At 38.6% G+C, this 21,465-nt stretch overlaps 1 protein-coding gene across 4 annotated transcripts in view; it reads left to right on the top strand.

The window, feature by feature from the left end:
* The window catches only part of dnmt3aa (DNA (cytosine-5-)-methyltransferase 3 alpha a), a 55,559-nt gene extending 44,261 nt beyond the window's left edge, over window positions 1–11,298 (top strand). For all 4 annotated transcript variants that reach the window (XM_056269355.1, XM_056269354.1, XM_056269356.1 and 1 more), the window contains 11 exons: window positions 2,903–2,982; window positions 3,067–3,179; window positions 4,341–4,524; window positions 4,878–4,962; window positions 6,268–6,413; window positions 6,505–6,595; window positions 7,488–7,636; window positions 8,715–8,800; window positions 8,889–8,958; window positions 9,728–9,846; window positions 10,827–11,298. In XM_056269355.1, coding sequence (XP_056125330.1) covers window positions 2,903–2,982; window positions 3,067–3,179; window positions 4,341–4,524; window positions 4,878–4,962; window positions 6,268–6,413; window positions 6,505–6,595; window positions 7,488–7,636; window positions 8,715–8,800; window positions 8,889–8,958; window positions 9,728–9,846; window positions 10,827–10,992 — 1,289 coding nt within the window. In that variant the 3' untranslated portion in view covers window positions 10,993–11,298. The remainder of the gene's footprint in view (window positions 1–2,902; window positions 2,983–3,066; window positions 3,180–4,340; window positions 4,525–4,877; window positions 4,963–6,267; window positions 6,414–6,504; window positions 6,596–7,487; window positions 7,637–8,714; window positions 8,801–8,888; window positions 8,959–9,727; window positions 9,847–10,826) is intronic.
* The last annotated feature ends 10,167 nt before the right edge of the window (window positions 11,299–21,465 follow it).

Genomic DNA, 21,465 nt, shown 5'->3' on the forward strand with positions numbered 1-21,465 from the left:
CATGCCTTGTTACCACTGTGCAGGCTGGTGGTGGTGGTGTAATGGTGTGGGGGATGTTTTCTTGGCACACTTTAGGCCCCTTAGTGCCAATTGGGCATCGTTTAAATGCCACGGCCTACCTGAGCATTGTTTCTGACCATGTCCATCCCTTTATGGCCACCATGTACCCATCCTCTGATGGCTACTTCCAGCAGGATAATGCACCATGTCACAAAGCTCGAATCATTTCAAATTGGTTTCTTGAACATGACAATGAGTTCACTGTACTAAAATGGCCCCCACAGTCACCAGATCTCCAATAGAGCATCTTTGGGATGTGGTGGAACGGGAGCTTCGTGCCCTGGATGTGCATCCCTCAAATCTCCATCAACTGCAAGATGCTATCCTATCAATATGGGCCAACATTTCTAAAGAATGCTTTCAGCACCTTGTTGAATCAATGCCACGTAGAATTAAGGCAGTTCTGAAGGCGAAAGGGGGTCAAACACAGTATTAGGATGGTGTTCCTAATAATCCTTTAGGTGAGTGTATATTGAAGAAGTTGAAGATGAGTCAGAGTTGTTTGAATGCATTTCCTCACAAGAGTGATGACAGTAAGACATAATCATGCCTTGAGAGCCTTACCTTGTTAGCCTAGCCTAGCATGGCTAATGTTAATCCCATTGGTTTGGTCTGATCTGGCTAACTGTGCCTGTGTTCTGACAGAGAATATTCTTTTGAACTTTCTCATAATCTACTTTACCCTAGCCTTGAACTAATAGATTCAGGGCACTCATGTAGGATATTATATTAATAAATATTAATGTGTTAATCATTAAGGGACACAGCCACATGAGGTGAGGAAGAGAGATCAACTTGAGGGACACATGGAGACAGATGGAGGAAGTGAGTTCTGACTTGCATAGAAAATAAGTTAGAACATTACCTTATCTAATCCTTACCCTGAATTATTAGTATCAGGGCATTCATGTAGGATATTAATAAATATGAATTATATAATTTAGGGACACAGCATGAGATGAGGGAGAGAGATGAGGGACACATGGAGACAGCAGAAGATGGGGAAAGAGAGACAGGCAGGGACACAGATCATGCAATTGATGAGGGCCACATGGAGACAGAAGAAGATCGAGGGACTGAGACAGTAGACATTGAGCCTGTTTAGGAGGGAGGGGTTGAAAGTGGCCAGGAAGAGGATGCCAACACACCACAAAAAGGAAGAAAAAGACAGAGAGATGTTGAAAATTGGAAAAGAAACCAACGTAAAAGGTTAAGAAATTCTGGCCAAGGCTACATTAATTCACATGGCATTCATGTTCCAGGAAGGAAGGTGAGGGAAAAGAACTAAAAAGCAAAAAGAACACGAGAGAACTGTCAATTGAATAGAGTATTGAAAAAAAAAGAATTGTAATGAAATCAATTGAACAACTCATGAATTGCCAATCAGAAGTGTGTTTAGCAAGTTCAGTGACTTTAATTACATTCTGTAGTGTTCAGCAGATGCCCAGAATGGGAAGGTGAAAAATAATAATAAAAAAATAATAATAATAATGAATGAGTTAAATGAAAAATAATTACTTGTTCAAGTGTGATTCAAGTGTTAATTATTCAATCAATTCCCCTTTTGATCAATTATTTTCTGCATTGTTCAGTAGATACACCCACTGTGTCCATAGAAGACTTGGAAATGTTTGGTGCCAAAAAGGCGTATCTGACGTTTTTGACATATTTTTTTATTTTAAAATGTTTTAGAACATGTTCATTGTGTTAATATGCCATACATTTTTTACTTAAATACTCATTCATGTAAGTATGCCTGTGGTTGCAATCTTTGTGGTTTAAGGTTAATGATACAGGTGATCGAAGTGTGGTCAAAATTTTGTTTTGTCTCTCCTGTAAAGTTTGTCAAAAGCCACTTACGCCCCTCTGGCTCCAAGCCCTCGATATGTATTTCCAAAAGTTAAGAAATGTAATAAAATATCTTAACTTGTGGAAGTTAGTCAGGAAAGAAATCCTGATTGATATTACTTCTGGTTCATTTATCACATTAGAAACAGAAAGTCAAGTTGAGCACATTGCATTGTGGGATACAATATATATATATATATATATATATTGGCAATTGAAGTAGGTCACAGTGTCATAGAGAGCCTAAGTCCCTCCCCTTCCGGTCGACCACCATGGGACCTTATTTCGGAAAAAATATTGTATGGTAGTCAATGGCGAGAGACAACAAATATTTTGATCTCGTTTGAATTGTGCCCTGAATAACACACATGATGTTTGTCAATCTAAAAGATACATTTTAAAGTCAAGAAAGTCGCAGTTTGATGTAAAACTGTTGAGGTATAAGACTGTGAAAATACGTAATTACAAAGACTACAAACCCCAAAGGCGCACATTTTCTCTCAATGAATGAAGCTAACTTTACTGAAGCTAACGTCTGTCATTTTTTCTATAGTCTTACGTTATAATCGTAACGTTACGCCGTCATGCCTGAGTGTTTTGTACCAGACTGCACACACACGAGCAGCGGATCTTGCTCGTTGTTTCGCTTCCTGGGAGATGTAGTTCATTGAGCGATTTTCACATAAAACTAAATGCTACTCTTCTGTTTTATGACAAACTGCGACTTTCTTGACTTTCAGAATTATCTTTTAAATTGACAAACGTCATATGTGTGATTCAGGGCACAGTTCAGACGGAATAAAAAGATATGTTGACTCTCGCCATTGACTACCATACATATTTTTTCCGAAATAAGGTCCCATGAGCCGGAAGCGGAGGGGAGGGGCTTAGGCTCTCTATAGGACAAAATGTGCATAGTATGCATACAGCATAAATAATATAGTACAGTAACGTGCTATTCCAAACATCATCATGGAGTCTTTTTTGTGTGCAGATATCTGTATTTCCTGTGGAAGTCAGAACGTATCTCTTGAACATCCTCTGTTTATTGGAGCCATGTGCCAGAGCTGCAAGGTACACATGCACACATTTCCACCTGTCAATCAAGCCCATTCTGACTTCGGATTGGTTCTGAGGTGGCTTTCTGTTCCCCTGCAGAATTGTTTCCTGGAGTGTGCGTATCAGTACGACGATGACGGTTATCAGTCGTACTGCACCATCTGCTGTGGAGGAAGAGAAGTCCTCATGTGCGGGAACAACAACTGCTGCAGGTGTGTATGTGTGGCTTTTTTAGGGATCTTCTGCTCTGTCCACATTAATCTGGAGATATTTTAAAGCGCTCTATATCCACACTAGCGTTAAAGCTGCAGTCTGCAGTTTTTCCTCTTTGTCGCCATCTCTGTTCGAAATCTGCAATTGCAGTCATTCGCGGAATTATCGACTTTACGTAAGTTGTAGTTCAACACCCTCGACACGGCACAGCGCGGATGAACACAATGTTTGAGGAGAGTGTGCGGCTGTCAGTCACCGCGCCGGTGTGGATACTGGCATTCAGAATCACAGATTATTATTTTTGGAAGTATGACCAACATAATAATTTTCACCGGAAAATGTCATCTGAACTAGTAAGAAACATCCACTTTTGCTCTGGTTCTGACCTTGCAGTAAATCGTGCTGATTAAATCTAACAATCGTTTATCATATCACGCAAAACCGTGCAAATTATACTTTGTTCTCAACTTGTTAATGTTAACAACGTCAGCATTGCGTGACTACATGTAATGCCCTTCCGATATTATCCTTGTTTTCGCATGGGTCCGGTTGCAGTCTCTTTTTTTCTGTCGCCACTCTGAAGTCCGAACGAAGTCTTTTGCATTTTACAGCGGGTGAATCTCCAGTTGTCACTGGTGATTGTCGTTTGAACCTTTCTGGATCCGCCATCAAATTGATAAGTTTAATTATATCAAGTGCTGTGAGAAAAGGCTTTAAATCTCCACCTCCAACATCCTCACACTCAATATAACCGACTAGCCGAGACTCTTCTTTATGTGTACAGATGTGTGTGTACAGATGTGACGTAATGAATCAAAAGACATGCTCGAATCTCCCGCGGAAATCCACCAGTACCACTGGAATTAAAAACATTATTACAAGCTTACCGCTTTGAATCGAGCTACGGCAAGCAGAGAGTTATGAACACTGGCTGGTTATGTATTTTCTCAAATATGTATTTTGGATACTTTTTAACCCAAAAGTCGGCTTTAAAGACGGCATGAAACAGAAGTTTCCATCTTCAATAATCTCGCTGGACAAAAATGCCGTCTCAGTGTGGAAGAAAGTTTAAAACGTAGAGAAACGTGTGTTTTCAAATGTATCTGGGTTCATGTAGACCGCCTGAGAGAGATCTGTGTGAATCAATTTTGTGTGTGTAGGTGTTTCTGTGTGGAGTGTGTGGATCTGCTGGTCGGGGCCGGTGCGGCACAGGCCGCTATCCGTGAAGACCCCTGGAACTGCTACATGTGTTGCAGCAGGAACGTGTCCGGGCTTCTGAGGCGCAGAGACGACTGGACCAAACGACTGCAGATGTTCTTCGCCAACAACCACGACCAGGACTTCGTGAGTTCAGCTAGTTTGGAGCAGTTTGGCAACTTTGATAAACAGGAAAATATCAGAATCAATGATGCAAACATTATCAGATATGAGACAAATTCAAATTCTGCTGTAAAAAGACAGTAGTGTCATTATTCAGCTCAAGTCAATTCTGTGTTGCTGTTACCAAAATTAATCAAATATGAAACTAATTCTACATAAGACGATGATGTCATTATTCAGCTAATTTTAGTTCAAGTTTTGTTCTCTTCATTCATTCAAATGTATAATATTATTGACTACAGAGTGTCTTTTAAATAACTTTAAAATAACTAGCGAAAGTTCAAAAAAGCTCAATCTGTTCATCTCTCCCCTCTCAGGAACCAACGAGGTTGTATTCTCCAGTAGCGGCAGAGAAGAGGCAGCCAATCAGAGTGCTCTCTTTGTTCGATGGCATCGCTACAGGTGAGATCACACCTGAAGACCTTAAAGGGATAGTTCACCCAAAGATGAATGTTCTGTCATCATTTACTCTTTCTCATGTTGTTCCAAACCTGTAAAGGGCCGTACACACCGGGACGAATATCGGCGCGCGTTATTCGTAAGCGTTTTTCAAAGCGTTTTTTGTGTTCACACCCAAGCGATTTTCGCTGACGATGAGCCGAGTGAACATGTAAATTCATTCCCTGACATTAGATGGCGCTTAATGTAAAACAGAAATAGTCCTATTTTGTAGTCGCTGTCGCGCTTGTCATATAGTTCTTTATGTTCCGACACCAACGAGACCAGCAGCTCTACATTCATCTTGCCTTGCATCTTCCTCGTCTTATTTCTTCCCGGCAGTGTAGACGCTACTTGGCGTATATCTTCTTCGCCGTTACGTATGTGTGTTCAGCAAGACCGTTTTGTGTTTGAGCGCCCCCAAGTTGTGTTTTACTGTAACTTCAGAAGCTCCAGACACGTGAGCAAAAGCGCCAATCTCATTGGTCGGATAGTTTTTGACGCAGCGCATCAAACCAAAAAAACGAACCCGAGGCGTTTAAAAAAAAATTATGCTTTTATGCGTGCCGTTTTTCGCGTCGGTGTGCACACTCACATTGGCGCCCTTTGTTTAGTCACGAGGCGTTAAACGTCTGTGAATATCGCGCACGAAATTCGTCCTGGTGTGAACAGGCCTTAAGACTTTCGTTCACGCGAACATGCTTGAGCTTTCGTTTACCACAGCTGATGTGTGAGCTGATGAATGTTTATATGTGAATACAAGCCTAAATGAAATCTGTTCATCATATAAAGCGATCGAGTCTCTTCAGAAAATTTTAAATGAACCTCTCAATTCATATGGATTAGTTTTACTATCGCTTTATGAATTTTTGAAGCGTCAAAGTGGTAGTTGTGTAGCTGTCAATGGAGGGACAGAAAGCTCTTGGATTTCATCAAAAAGATTGTGTTCTGAAGATGAACGAAAGTCTTACAGGTTTGGAACGAGTAAATAATGATTATTTTTGGGGCGAACTATCCCTTTAAGTGTTAACTAAACATAAAAATGAAAACTAAAACTACTAGAACCTAAAATTAACTGACATAAATAAATAAATAAATAAATGTTTTGAGTCATCTATGTAAATAGAAAGTGACATTTAAAGTCAATTCACAACAATTAAAATATAACAACATTGCACAGATTTTTTATTTTTTTTATTTTCAGTGAGCTATCCGTTGAATCAAACACACGTGTTAGTGTGAATACGGTATGTGTGTTTTTGCTGTCAGGGCTGCAGGTGCTGAAGGATCTGGGTATTCATGTGGAGCGGTATGTGGCGTCAGAGGTGTGTGAAGACTCCATCACGGTGGGGATTGTGCGACACCATGGACACATCACATATGTGGGCGATGTCAGGAACGTCACACGCAAGAATGTGAGCATGTGTGTTTCTCTCTGTCTCGCACTCTTTTCTCCTGGACGCACTTCTGATGTCCCTCTCTGTTTGCCATCGCCTGTCTCTGTAGATTCAGGAGTGGGGACCTTTTGATCTTGTGATCGGTGGAAGCCCCTGTAACGATCTGTCCATCGTCAACCCTGCCAGGAAAGGCCTGTTCGGTACGACACCCAGTTTGAGATCCATTTCCTGCATCAAAACCACAATATTTGTGTGTGTGTTTGTGTATTAGAGCTGCACTATTAATCTTTAAAAGATTCAAACGACCATCGATCTTCTTCCTAAATGATAATGATTTGGCTATGTCTATTAAACCTTTGACAAGTATGATCACAGCAAACATTCAAATCTGCGTTTGAGCATTTATAGGTATGAAACCGCTTCACAAACGCTCTTTTCAACCACATAGTATCATTATTTCTGTCTTACAATAATTCAAATGATCACAGAAGTAGGATAAAAGGTTATAGTTCGGTCATAAACACTGATGTTTACGCCAGCGATTAAATCAAATCAAATCTATTTTTTAACAGTCACTTGTCTCCACCTACTGGTGTCACGATGTAATGATACAATCTATATTTGAAGTTGCTTTCAAAAGGTGGCTTTTTTGAAAGCAACTTGATGCTGCAAATAAAGATTGTATCAATTACATCGTAACACCAGTAGGTGGAGACAAGTGACTGTTAAAAAATAGATTCGTCATTGAATCATTCAAGAGATCGATTCAAAATGCTGATTCATCCAGTAATGAAACAAGTGAAGTATTTATGGGTGAGTCATTGAATGATTCACTTAAACCAATAAATTCTGTTTAAAAAATTCAAATTAATTCAATTTTTTTTTCCAATAGACTGCAGAAATTAACATTTTGTCAGAACCTCTAGTAAATTATGTTTTGTTTAGTTGTCTATTGAGAATCCTGGGTGAACCGTGATCTGTATTTAAAAAAAAAAAAGTGTGATTCTCAGTTTATCCAGAATCGTGCAGCTCTAAGTGTGTATTGATGCATTTGTGTTGTAGTAAGTGTTTGTCTGTGTGTGTGTTGTGCAGAGGGCACTGGGCGTCTGTTTTTTGAGTTCTACCGGCTGCTTCACGAAGCGCGACCCAAAAACGGAGACGACCGACCGTTCTTCTGGCTGTTTGAAAATGTCGTTGCCATGGGAGTCAGTGACAAAAGAGACATTTCGCGCTTTCTGGAGGTGTGTTTACACACACACACACACACACACACACACACACACACATACATACATTCATGCCTAAAGTAAATCATGTGTGCTATTCATCAGCGCTGCCCTCTTGTGGGTGTGCATGTTACAGTCTTTATGTACAGTAAGCACAAAATGGATTTGGACAATGAAAAATGTCTGAATTTCACGTTTGATGAACACAAAGTACTAGTAAATACTTTTTAATCTTAATTTTCAACATGAATCTATTGTTTGTAATCTATTGTAACTGACTTATTTGTATTGAAGTGGGATGTGGGGGACAGGTTTGATGATGGGAAAGGGAGATTCAACAGTCTGATTATACATGTAATTACAGAAATTCTTTAATCACATGCAGGGATTTTTAAAATACGAGTACAATGTAAAAACGTGTGTACAATATAAGTGCATTGTATCGAACAGTTAATTTAAATGTTAGTTTAAAGACACTTAATTTAATGGGGAACCTACAATTGTATCTAATGCAGTTTCATTCAGGCAACTAATATTGATAACTATTTTATTTCCTATTGACAAAAGTGTTTTTAAATCAATTGTTTTCATGATCATGTGACTAGAATATGATTATTTATTTTTAAATGATGTATTAATTTGTGTCGGTTAACAAAATTGTTTTTAAATCAATCTTTATTTAAATTAAAATGTCATGTTAATTTTTTTTTTTTTGACATTTAGGCAAGTATCCAAATGCATTTTGGAGTCACAGTATATATATATTTTCAACATTGATAATAATCAGAAATGTTTCTCGAGCAGCAAATCATCATATTAGAATGATTTCTGAAGGATCATGTGACACTGAAGACTGGAGTAATGATGCTGAAAATTCAGGAATAAATTAAATTTTTAAATATATTCACATTGAAGCCAGTTATTTTAAATTGTAATAATATTTCACTATTTTTAGTGTATTTGTGAAGAGACGTATTTCAAAAACATATTGAAGGCCTGCGAAAACTGTTTAATGAAACTCATTGACAGAGTCATTTTGAATGTACTTTTCTGAAATTCCTCATATAAAATATATATATCTCTGTTCTTCCAGTGTAATCCAGTAATGATCGACGCTAAGGAGGTGTCGGCCGCACACAGAGCTCGATACTTCTGGGGAAACTTACCTGGAATGAACCGGTACAATCTACAATATGAGTGAGATTAGCTGTTATTGGTAGTGTTTCAATGAAAAAGAATATCAGAACAAACTTTCTCTCTCTTTCAGGCCACTGACTGCAATGGTAAATGATAAACTCGACCTGCAAGACTGTCTGGAACATGGACGCATGGCTAAGGTGTGTGTGCTCAGTTTGTTTGTTTTAATATAGCCAAGTCAACCTTTATTTATATAGCGCTTTATACAATAGAGAGTGTTTCAAAGCAGCTTTACAGTGATGACAGGAAACAGCCGAGTTGGACAGCATCTCTAGAAGATAATAGTGTCATTGTTCAGTGTTGCTTCAGTTTCATTTTGAAGATCATCAATTATTCAATTAATAAAGCAGTTATGCAGAAAGCAGAGATGTCATCGTCCAGCTCAGTTCAGTTCTCATACAGCAGCGTCAGTACAGTCAGATCAATAATATTGTTGAATATTAAGTGTCCCCAACTAAGCAAGCCAGAGGCGACAGTGGCAAGGAACCCAAACTCCCATCAGGTGACAGAATGGAGACAAAACCTTGGGAGAAACCAGGCTCGGTCGGAGGGACAGTTCTCCTCTGGCCAACGAACAAACACGGTGTGATTATGATTATTATACATGAAACGATCATGATTTCAATATGAATTGTTCAGGATAGTTTGTAACTATACAAATCATCATATTATTGACTGTATCTAGACATGATTTCACATGGAGGGCTTGTTTAAGGCACACATGTTTCAGATTGACGCCCCTAAACGTCGCATAAACACAAAGCAGACAGTGATTGGTTATTGTCCATGTCAATCAGACATTCTCTCCGCCTGTGAGTGGGTTGTTCTCGGCCCATGACAGTTACGTGACACTAGGTTTGGGTGGCCAACAGGGAAGTGATTTAGTCTTGTACTGGCTTTGTTTTTCAGTTCAGCAAAGTGCGAACCATCACGACCCGTTCCAACTCAATAAAACAAGGAAAAGACCAGCACTACCCCGTCTATATGAACAATAAAGAGGATATCCTGTGGTGCACAGAGATGGAGAGGTGAGGGCCGTCACATGACCTGTGCTTCCAATATTATTTCATCCCAAAGTCGAAAGGGAAAAAACAAAGTATAAACTAAATCATATTTCAATTAGGAGTTTTTTTTACAGCGTGACATTATTTTCATGATGCAGACTTTTCCTAAATTCGCATATCCATCCTTATTAATTGTAGAATACTTACAATACTTAAAAAGTACTGTTTTTTTATTTGTTGAAGTTAATAATAATAAAACACATTTTTTTGACAATACTAAAAAAAAAAATACTGTATAACTTCATCATTGATAATAATGTGGAATTTTCATTTTAAATTTTTATTATTTTAGTAGATTTAATCATTTAAATAATTAGTAATATAATAATGAGGTAGTAATAATAATAGTAATAAAAAAATGAAGTCTTGTGTCACTGTACATATTTACATCAATATGATTTTTTTTTTTAAAGAAATAACTTTCTTCAGCAAGGACACATTAGATAGATTAAAAGTAAAGACATTTATAATGTTACAAAAGATTTCAGTTTCAAATAAATGTTTCTTTTGAACATTCTATTTATCAAAGAATCCTGAAAAAAACTTTACATTTATAAAATATTCGTAAATAATTTTAGCATTGGTGTACTTTCTTTTTTGTTGTTGTTAATGATAAAACAAATATGTAAATATTACAATAATCCGGTAAAAAACAACTCTATTATACTTTTTTAAATGAGAAATAAAACTAATTATTTTAAATTAATAATTTTAGTAATTTTAATAATTTAATAATACAATTAATATAAAATATTCAATCTGGCATAATAATAATGCAAAAATGTGCTTAATTGCCCTAAAATAGTAATATAATTATCTAATTACTTAATATTATGAAGTAATATATAATTAAAAGTCATAAAAATGTCACAATACAAAAAAAGTTAATAGTCCTAAAAATAGGCTTAATTTGTGGGTCAAATCCACTGCTTTGTGCATTTCAGAGTGTTCGGCTTCCCTGTCCATTACACTGACGTGTCCAACATGAGTCGTCTCGCCAGGCAAAGGCTTCTGGGAAGGTCATGGAGCGTGCCTGTGATTCGCCACCTCTTCGCTCCGCTGAAGGAATACTTTGCCTGTTTCTGTAGCTCCGCCCACCACACGTCATGATGGCGTCGTGACGTCTCTCTTCTTCCTTTCCTTTCCAATAAGCTCCACCTTCTTGTGTTCTTCATGTTTGCTCGTGGCCTGTGAATGGCTGGTGCTATCCTAAGATTAATATTCAACCCACTAGACAGCCACACGTATTTATTTGAAAACATAACTCCAGATTTTATTGTATTTTATTGTCCGTCGTTTAATTTTTTTTTGTCATGTTCCAACTGTGACAACTCTTTCTCTCTCACACAACTGACAGAGACAAAATGTGAGTGAGTTTGCAAGTGTATGTTTGTCCGAGCGTGAAAATCTAGAGCACAAACCGCTGGTTAACTAGTGTGAAACAAGCAGACGCTCTCTGAATGCTTGAGAGTCCTGTTCTCCGACCCCTAATCTGATGTTGCAGCGTGAACTAACTAGGAAAGATGTGGCAACTTTCAAACGTCGAGTCATTGTTCTGTCCTCACTGCAGTTAAACATATTTGATGTTTTATATATCTCACGGAAAATATGTGCAGGTCACGTTTCACCCCAATATCAAAAAGAAAAAAATAGAAATGATATACTGCATCATGATTTTTATGACAATTAAACACCTCCCTCCCTCCTCTCAAATTTTATTATATATAAATGTCTTTTTTTATTTTTATCCATTATTTCCAAAAGAATTTCCCCACATATATTGTAATTCAATATATATATATATATTTAAAAAAAAATATATATATATATATATATATAAAGCATTTTTTAAGTTATTCACTAATGAGAGTCACCATTGAGAATAATAATAATTTTATTATTGTATTAACATCCAGATTTTAGGGGGATATGAAAATTAAATGAAATTTTTGTTTTTTGATTTTTGGACGAAATTTTACCTCAGACATATTTACATGAGATTGATCAAGCAGTGATGCCTATTATTTCTACCAGTACATGTGTAGAAATCAGGCGAAACACAGCTCGTTTGGACAAAGTGTCATATTAAAATTATCACTTGACGCTTTATCATATCAGGCCTGGTTAGGACACATGTAACATCTACACAAACATCATTTTCATGCATAAACACACTTTTCCTGTGAGAGAGAAGATGTGCTTGAAGAATCAACAATACACTGTTTACAGGTTACGCTCTTAATATGGTACTACTTAACTACAGTAACTATTCACACACAACTCCACTAACTCGAATATGGTGCTCTCTCTCTCTCTGTGTGTGTCTCCCTGTCTCTCTCTCAGCAATACAAACGCAGCACACAGTCCCGTATGATGCCTTTCTGCTGGAGCCTATAGGGCACATACAGTGAGAGAGCCGTCACATCACACACACACATGCGGAGAGCTGTTAAACACTCAGACACATTAATGTAGAAGGATAGTTCAAAATGATATTACTCACCCTCACCGAAGAGAGAAAGTCGTACAGGTTTGAAATGACACGAGGGTGAGTAAAGATGTCAGTTTTGTACTCCTTTGTGAGAGAAGTTTATTTACTATTTTTTCTGTTGTGTCTGATGCAATATTCCTCCAGCAAACAGAAGCTGAACTTCCGCATGGACTTATTTGCATCCGATTCTGCCAGATCTTGCCGTTGTCACTCAGCACGTGTCCAGACACCGCCACTCTTACTGTGTCCAGTGTGTGTGTGTGTGTGTGTGTGTTCAGGTATCAGGGATGTTGTGTAGTTTTAGCTCCTGCATGTGTTTGGGTGCAGGAACTCCATGGTGCAGCTTCATGGTGCTTCGTTCTCACTCTCTCCTGACTTGCGTTCTGCTCCCGGTTCAGCTCGGCCACGTTCACACCGCAAGTTGCGTGTGTTTTGAAGGTTGTGTGAGTAAAAATGACATTTTCATCTTCCAACTGAGACACTTTCTTATGTGGGATTTTAATTTATTGCACTGTGATTTCAGTGTGAACAGACTGGCTCATGCAATTTTTAACAAACACTACTGTTCAAAAGTTTGGGGTCATACGTTTTTTTTTAAAGTAAATTAATACTTTTATTCAGCAAGGATGCATTCAATAGGTGAATAGTGACAGTAAAGACGTTTATAATGTTACAAAAGATTCTATTTCAAATAAATGCTGTTCTTTTGAACGTTCTATTCATCAAGGAAATTCTGGAGAAAAAAAAATGCATCACGGTTTCCACAAAAATATGAAGCAGCACCACTCAGCATAATCAGAAATGTTTCTTGAGCAGCAAATCAGCATATTAAAATAATTTCTGAAGGGTCATGTGACTGAAGACTGGAGTAATGATGCTGAAAATTCAGGAATCACTTACATTTTAAAACATATTCGAATAGAAAACAGTTCTTTTAAATTGTAATAATATTTCACAATATTAGTCTTTTTGATCAAATAAATGAAGCCTGACTTCCCTCAAAACTTTTGAATGGTAGTGTAGTTGCACGCTTAATTTAAATTGCCATAAATTAAAATGTTTTGTAAATTCTACTATATTTAAAATGTTAAAAAGGAAATTGTAATATTTACAATATTACAATAATTCAATATCTTTTGAATTTCTTAAAGTCTGAGGCCAAATTGGATTGAAATTGTAATTTAAACATTTAGGATTTCAAATACTGACAAAATGAATGAACAAAGAATTGTGAATCAGGCTCCTGCGGTGTGAACGCGCTGAACTGCGAACGGATCAGCCCACATGCTAATCTACAGGCTGACTAGCATAGTGTTTCTACCGTATAGTCTGATACTTTCAGTGCTCCTTGCTCGGGATTCTGGGAAAGTGGCCCATCTGTGTGATGTCATAAAAGCTGGTCACATGGTGCTCCCAGAATCCAGAGTCCTATTCTGGTGCAATCGGAGAGTTCACACTTGGATTACGTGCAAACTGGATTACTGTACAACTCTACAACGTGTGCTGTTTTATAATCCTGTTTCAGACCTGAAGTAAACAGGACTCTGGTGCTCACAGAGATGTGCTTCGAAACCGAGGATTTTTGTACGAATTTGATGAATTACATTGGCCCTCGCTGGAGGGTAGAGTTTATACAGATCACATTTCAACCCGGAAAGGAAACTTTTTTTGGTTTCTCTAATCAAACTAGCACATTAGACTACTTGTTATTTGAGGGTTGCTCATTTCTTTGAACTTTTGGCTGACATGTTGAAAGCAAGTCAACCAACTCATTACCTGAAAGACCGTTTTCTTTTTTTGCAGTTTAAATTCAGATTCAAACCTGAATGGTTATATCACAGTTGATGTTGAAATATGCTTATGGCCCACAGGTTATAGTAAACTTCTGCTTGAGCTCATGCTCAGAAACCGATCTTAAAGGAAAACATCCTGCCATTTAGACGTTTGAAGTTACTGGATTGTTGTTTGATGAGAATGATAATTCACTTTGGGCAAATGTGATTCAAAACACTTTATTTCAGTCCATTTTTGTCGTAACTTGAGAGAATAAGTGTCTAGTACGCAGACAATTTTAGTTGCCAAAAAGGCTATTATGAAAACTCTCTCCAGCAAGCATTTCCATGTCATGGAAAATGGCATGATGTCTTTTGTTGGGTTTTGAAGACAAATTTCATCCCAACCCCCTTTAAACTATTTTCGGACATATTTTGCTCCAATATCATTTAGCGTGTGTTCACACTTGTAGTTCGGTTCTCTTGGTTCTTTTGGTCCAAAAGAGAAAATGATGTATGTTCACATGTCAATGTCATTTTTAAAACCGAATTAAAGACTCGAAACAAAAAGACGTATTTTATGACGTGTATTTTGCGAACTTACCGAACATCCAAAACAATGCGGTGTTCTGGGATAAATGCGCTCGTTCTATCTACATATGATGGTATTTTGACGTGGAGAGCTTATAAAATGTGTAAAGGAGTCAAAACAGCGTCAGGAATCCCTCCGTCACACACACAAACCAAGATCTGCTGCGAGGAGACGCGGTTCTGGTGTCTGTACTGAACTGTGATGGACAACATCGCGACTATGACGAGTAAAAACAGGCATGCTTGAGCAATCTGTCCTTTTTAGGGTCGCATCTTGTGACATTATGTCCAGTTTTTGGTTCGTTTACATGTCTTTGGTCCGTGTTGTGTTCATATTTCAGTCGAACCGCACCAGAGTTCGTTTGGAAGCGGATCGAGTCCCATCTTTTCAGCGTCTCGGCCCGCTTGTTTGATGCGCACCAGCGTTCACACTTATTCAAATGAAGTGCACTAACAGAGCAATCACACCAGGGTTCGATTTAATCAAACCAAACTTAACAAGTGTGAGAGTTTTAAGAGTTCAAGACGTTGAAAGCGAACATCTAAAATGCAGGATGTTCTCCTTTAAAGGTTCGCTTGGTAGGATCCAACTCCTTTAGCAGGATCTTCGTGGCACTGTGCTGGGTCGAACCGCTCGTAGCCTTAGAGTCTGTTTGTGTTGGTTTGGTGAAGGCTGGTGAATCTAGTAACGCAACGTGAGGTTTGATTGTTATTAGTCGAGACTTCAGTGGTAAATGAATTGTACATAGATAAGTTTGCCTCTTTTTTTCTTAGAAATGTATTACATTTTGTGTGCTGGGTGTTTTTGAATTCTTTTAGAGTAAATCTGCCGTGATTATTGGCTAGTGTGTGATTATTTGCATGGCTGTTATAATAAAGGGGTGGAGCTGTGAGTCAGAGATGGCCGTGTCCAATAAATGCAATGACCAGAGAATTCTTTTCTATTTATGAACCTGTGTGGGAAAGATGATTGACAGGTGGTCCGTTCGTGAGCCGACCAGTTGTCAGCTTTAAAGAAGGCGGGGGTCTTGCGTGAGGTTATTTTAGGAATAATATTTCGAAGCAGAGAGACAGTGAGGAGGGTTGTTTCAAAAAGGTGCTATACATTATTCTTAAATGATAATCTAGAAAAGAATGATGTGAAACTATATCGTTGAGAAGTGACTTGGTCTTGACAATGACTGTTTTTATGTTGTGTAGTCTTGAAAAAGCACTATTATTTTACTCTTTTATGAATATATTAACAAAAGGCATTTTAACTTTGTACTTGATGAAAATGTAAAAGTAAAAAAGTAAGACGAATAAAAATGTACAGATTCATGTGTTTTAGCCTAGACATTACTGTAGTATGTGCCTCTCAGTAAAAAAAACAACATTCATTCATACTGTATTCACATGCTGCCTTCAGGTCCCGTAGGAACGATCGTATTTACGAGTCGAATGCCGTCAAATTACCGGTGGGAAACTGAATTTGAGGTTCGTGTCAGGTAATCAATCTTATTGGTCATAATTTGGTTTTCATTGCGATTGTTGGCCGCATTTAGTCCAATTAACTGAACTGTCGGAGAAAACTAGCTATTAAATGTGTTGGTTTATGGGGAAACAAAATCCAATTTCCCATCATTCCCTGCACTTAATGCACATCTTTTACCCTTCATTTTCTGCTAAAATGCTTCTTGTGTTTGTCAGGAAGTTAAATATGAAATACATTTTATTCCGATCACTTAAAAGCATTTCAAACTGACTTTTGAACTCGTAAGTAGGAGCTTCGCCGGAAGACTTAAAGGCAGCATTACTGTACACTGTTACCTAACTGCTTGGAAGTGATGGCAAAACTACATTACCCAACATTCCCTTCTACAAACTCCCTCCATGTACTCTTGCTAAGGTCAGACTATAATGTTTTTTTTATGATTGTTGTTGCCTCAATATTTATTGCCCTACAGCCTCGTCCATCTGATCAGTCCACAGGTCTCTCTCTTACTTCCTTTCTTCATCCGCTGTAACACTCATTTAGCCTCACTCTCCCTCTCTCTCTCGGTGTGGCTGTTGTTCTGTTGTGTTTCGATGGTCTTTGGAGTGTTATAGTAGCAGCTCATCCTTCCATAATTCTCTCTGTACGCAGTGAAAGGCGAGACAGCCGGACAGCGGCTCCTTTCCTGTGCACTTGCGCTGGGGAACACTTGAATTAAATGTACTGTTTTTGTGCTAAAATCACCCTTGTCGTGTCTTTCTTATGGTGTGAGTGAAGATCATTAACATCACACTGATTAACTTGAAACAACTCAAGTGTGGTCAGGGATGTCACACTTATCGACTGTTTTTGGTCATGTTATACATATAGCTATACAGTGAGGAAAATAAGTATTTGAACAACCTGCTATTTTGCAAGTTCTCCCACTTAGAAATCATGGAGGGGTCTGAAATTGTCATCGTAGGTGCATGTCCACTGTGAGAGACATAATCTAAAAAAAATATATCCAGAAATCACAATATATGATTTTTTAACTATTTATTTGTATGATAGAGCTGCAAATAAGTATTTGAACACCTGTCTATCAGCTAGAATTCTGACCCTCAAAGACCTGTTATTCTGCCTTTAAAATGTCCACCTCCACTCCATTTATTATCCTAAATTAGATGCACCTGTTTGAGGTCGTTAGCTGCATAAAGACACCTGTTCATCCCATACAATCAGTAAGAATCCAACTACTAACATGGCCAAGACCAAAGAGCTGTCCAAAGACACTAGAGACAAATTTGTACACCTCCACAAGGCTGGAAAGGGCTACGGGGAAATTGCCAAGCAGCTTGGTGAAAAAAGGTCCACTGTTGGAGCAATCATTAGAAAATGGAAGAAGCTAAACATGACTGTCAATCTCCCTCGGACTGGGGCTCCATGCAAGATCTCACCTCGTGGGGTCTCAATGATCCTAAGAAAGGTGAGGGATCAGCCCAGAACTACACGGGAGGAGCTGGTCAATGACCTGAAAAGAGCTGGGACCACCGTTTCCAAGGTTACTGTTGGTAATACACTAATACGTCATGGTTTGAAATCATGCATGGCACGGAAGGTTCCCCTGCTTAAACCAGCACATGTCAAGTCCCGTCTTACGTTTGCCAATGACCATTTGGATGATCCAGAGGAGTCATGGGAGAAAGTCATGTGGTCAGATGAGACCAAAATAGAACTTTTTGGTCATAATTCCACTCGCCGTGTTTGGAGGAATAAGAATGATGAGTACCATCCCAAGAACACCATCCCTACTGTGAAGCATGGGGGTGGTAGCATCATGCGTTGGGGGTGTTTTTCTGCACATGGGACAGGGTGACTGCACTGTATTAAGGAGAGGATGACCGGCGCCATGTATTGCGAGATTTTGGGGAACAACCTCCTTCCCTCAGTTAGAGCATTGAAGATGGGTCGAGGCTGGGTCTTACAACATGACCCAAAGCACACAGCCAGGATAACCAAGGAGTGGCTCTGTAAGAAGCATATCAAGGTGCTGGCGTGGCCTAGCCAGTCTCCAGACCTAAACCCAATAGAGAATCTTTAGAGGGAGCTCAAACTCTGTGTTTCTCAGCGACAGCCCAGAAACCTGACTGATCGAGAGAAGATCTGTGTGGAGGAGTGGGCCAAAATCCCTCCTGCAGTGTGTGCAAACAAAGGCTACTGTACCAAATATTAACATTGATTTTCTCAGGTGTTCAAATACTTATTTGCAGCTTTATCATACAAATAAATAGTTAAAAAAAAATCTGGATTTTTTTTTTTTTTTTAGATTATGTCTCTCACAGTGGACATGCACCTACGATGACAATTTCAGACCCCTCCATGATTTCTAAGTGGGAGAACTTGCAAAATAGCAGGGTGTTCAAATACTTATTTTCCTCACCGTATATATGTTAACATATATATGTATGTGTACATAAATGTATCATACATAATACATTTATGTACACATACTTGAGTATGTAGATTTATGTTTGTTATATAACAAACATAAATCTACATACTTGTGTACATAAATGTATTTTAATACCTTCCACGCCCCTATACCATTAATTCAGATGTGCAAGGAACTATATAACCTATTTTAAAAGTGAAAGACTTTGCTAGATTTATGATGTTAATAATTGTGGGAATGCATACTGTCTTCGAAATGTGTCCATAACAACAGGGAACATTTTTTTATCAATGACATTGCGGGCACCATATGGTAACAATAGCTGTCAGTGTGTTATCACACAGCACTGTGATGTTCACCTTCCTGAGGAACCAATTATCTTGAGTTTCGTTTCTCACAAACAGACCGTCATTCCACTTTAACTATCAGAGGATCACAGTCATCATCAAAATGTGGATGGAGATACTGTTGGTGATTTGGATTATTTTTTTCGTGGATGGTAAACAATTTTAGACTCGTATAACTAACAATGAGGAATAGCCTACATTTGCGACAGTATTTATAGTTATTGTTAGTTCTTGTTAATTAATGTAAACACCTGGAACCAGGGGCGGATCTAGAAAAATATTTATGGGGTGGCAAGAGGGGGGCAGGAATTTTTTAGGGGTGGCAACATGGCAGACGTATATATATACTGAATTTAATCACAGTCAACACAGTTTGATGAGAAATCGTATGTATACACACTACAAAAGGGCATTATTTGTATTATTATTTGTATCTTTTTTTGTGGGGGGGTTTGGGGTCACCTGTGAGTACAGGGCTGGACTGGGACAAAAAATCGGCCCGGGCATTTTGGCCCAGACTGGCCCACTACATATGATCATAAACACAACCGAACTTTGCACTCCCTTGAATATGTATACCAACTCCTATAAAAACCACTAATGTCATAACATAAGTGAATAGGAGTGAGTAAGAGTTAACAGATGAAATAACTACTAAGTTGAACTATAGGCCTACTCCACAGTGATGAATGCTAAAACAAGCTATATGCTGCATTGGTATAGCAATAGGGTTTTTTTCCCACAGGATTTTGTGAAATCTGTGGTGAGTGCACCTCTGTCCCTCTAGGGGGGTTCGGGGGCATGCTCCCCCCTAAGAAAATTTTGTGCTTTTTAATGTTAAATTCATCAATCTGGTGCACTTTGAGAGTTCAAAATAAAGAACAAAGAAAAACTCAAAACTCTTTTAGTTGTGATATAGTGTCTGTCTACATTACACTACTATATAATAATAGTTATAATATTATGGCCAGTCCAGCCCTGTGTGAGTATAAAGGCAGGGGTGCGTTTAACTTTTGGAGCCAAGGTGTGCCGACCTTTTTTCCCTTTTTTATATATATTATTTTATTGAGCACCCAACTTGAGCATTTTACTGTGGAATACTGTAGGCTACTGCATATAAACACCAGACAGATACATGATATATGAAACAGATGTGCTTTACTCATCTCACTTGCACAAAATAAATGCAGTAATATAAAGCATAGAAACACACAGGTGAATTACACTGAAAATGATATGCATTTAAAAATTTGGTCGGGTTGAAAACTTATCTCTCTGGTAATGGAACTCGGTCGCTGTTGTCTCTTGCTCTCGCTGTCTCCCGCTCTTGCGGTCAGATCACCGGAAGTTTTCGCCGGAAGTATTTGCCCACACTAAAGTATGAACGTCAACGGTCGTCATATTATGCACGTAGCGAATTCACTGCAGTCGGACATGGGAGATTCGCGCTCGTAAATTGTCAAATTGGCCATAACTTTTAATTCGTTGCTGCCAACTGGGGTGGCAGCAGGGGTGGCAAGGCTTTCTTTTAGGGTGGCATTTGCCACCCTATGCCACCCCGGTAGATCCGCCCCTGCCTGGAACCTTATTTGTTACTGAAATTGCATTTCCACCTTTCATAATTACATAGTAATAGCTATATCTACTTATTAGGCCTATTAAACATTTTTGGTTACACTTTATTTTAAAGTGTCATTGTTACAGTACTACATGTGCTTACAGGTTTGGTTGAAGTAGATTGCATGTTTACTGTTATTACTATGCGAGGCTAAACAGGTAACGTGTAACAAGGGCACTGTAAAATAAAGTGTAACCACATTTTCAGATTTTTGTAACAGTATGGGATTTTTTTGTCATTCACAGGAAAAGCAATTAACGAGTGTCGTTTGTTTCTTCAAACTTTGGCTACCGCGACATGTCAGCTGTACCTGGCGCTCTTGCCTCTACGTCACGCCGCTCAACACTTCGCCAAAGCTGCCCGGAATATTTTAATCGAGCCATGTGTTAATGACTCTGATAACATGTTATCGACTACCAACGATGAAGAGCGCCTATTGTACCTTTTGCCGTATGTAGGTAAAGCGGCTGCTCATTACCTAGAGGGAGTGTGTTTGCTGTGGGAGTCTCTCTCTCAGTTGCTGGCAGTCGTGTCGTCTGTGTGTGTCGCTGTCAGACACGTCCTGCAGGGGGCGCTGTTTCTACTCGTGTCCACGGCGCGATGGCTGCAACAGATGATGCTTTTTAAAGGCGACGTGGATGAATGGGTGAAAGAGCAGAATCAACAGAGAGAGCGAATAGAGAAACAAAGACGACAAGTGGGGGAATACCTCCACGCTGTTGATCCATTATCAGGAAAAGGGGGAGGGAAAGGTGGGGGCGGACAAAAGTTGACAATTTCTTGAAAGGATAGTTCACCCAGAATTTGCATTTCTGTCTTAATTTACTCACACTCGAGACTTGTTTTCTATGGGACA

The sequence above is a fragment of the Rhinichthys klamathensis genome, unplaced genomic scaffold (assembly GCF_029890125.1).
Source record: "Rhinichthys klamathensis goyatoka isolate OS25496 unplaced genomic scaffold, OSU_Roscu_1.1 h1tg000281l_1, whole genome shotgun sequence".
Lineage (NCBI taxonomy): Eukaryota > Metazoa > Chordata > Actinopteri > Cypriniformes > Leuciscidae > Rhinichthys > Rhinichthys klamathensis.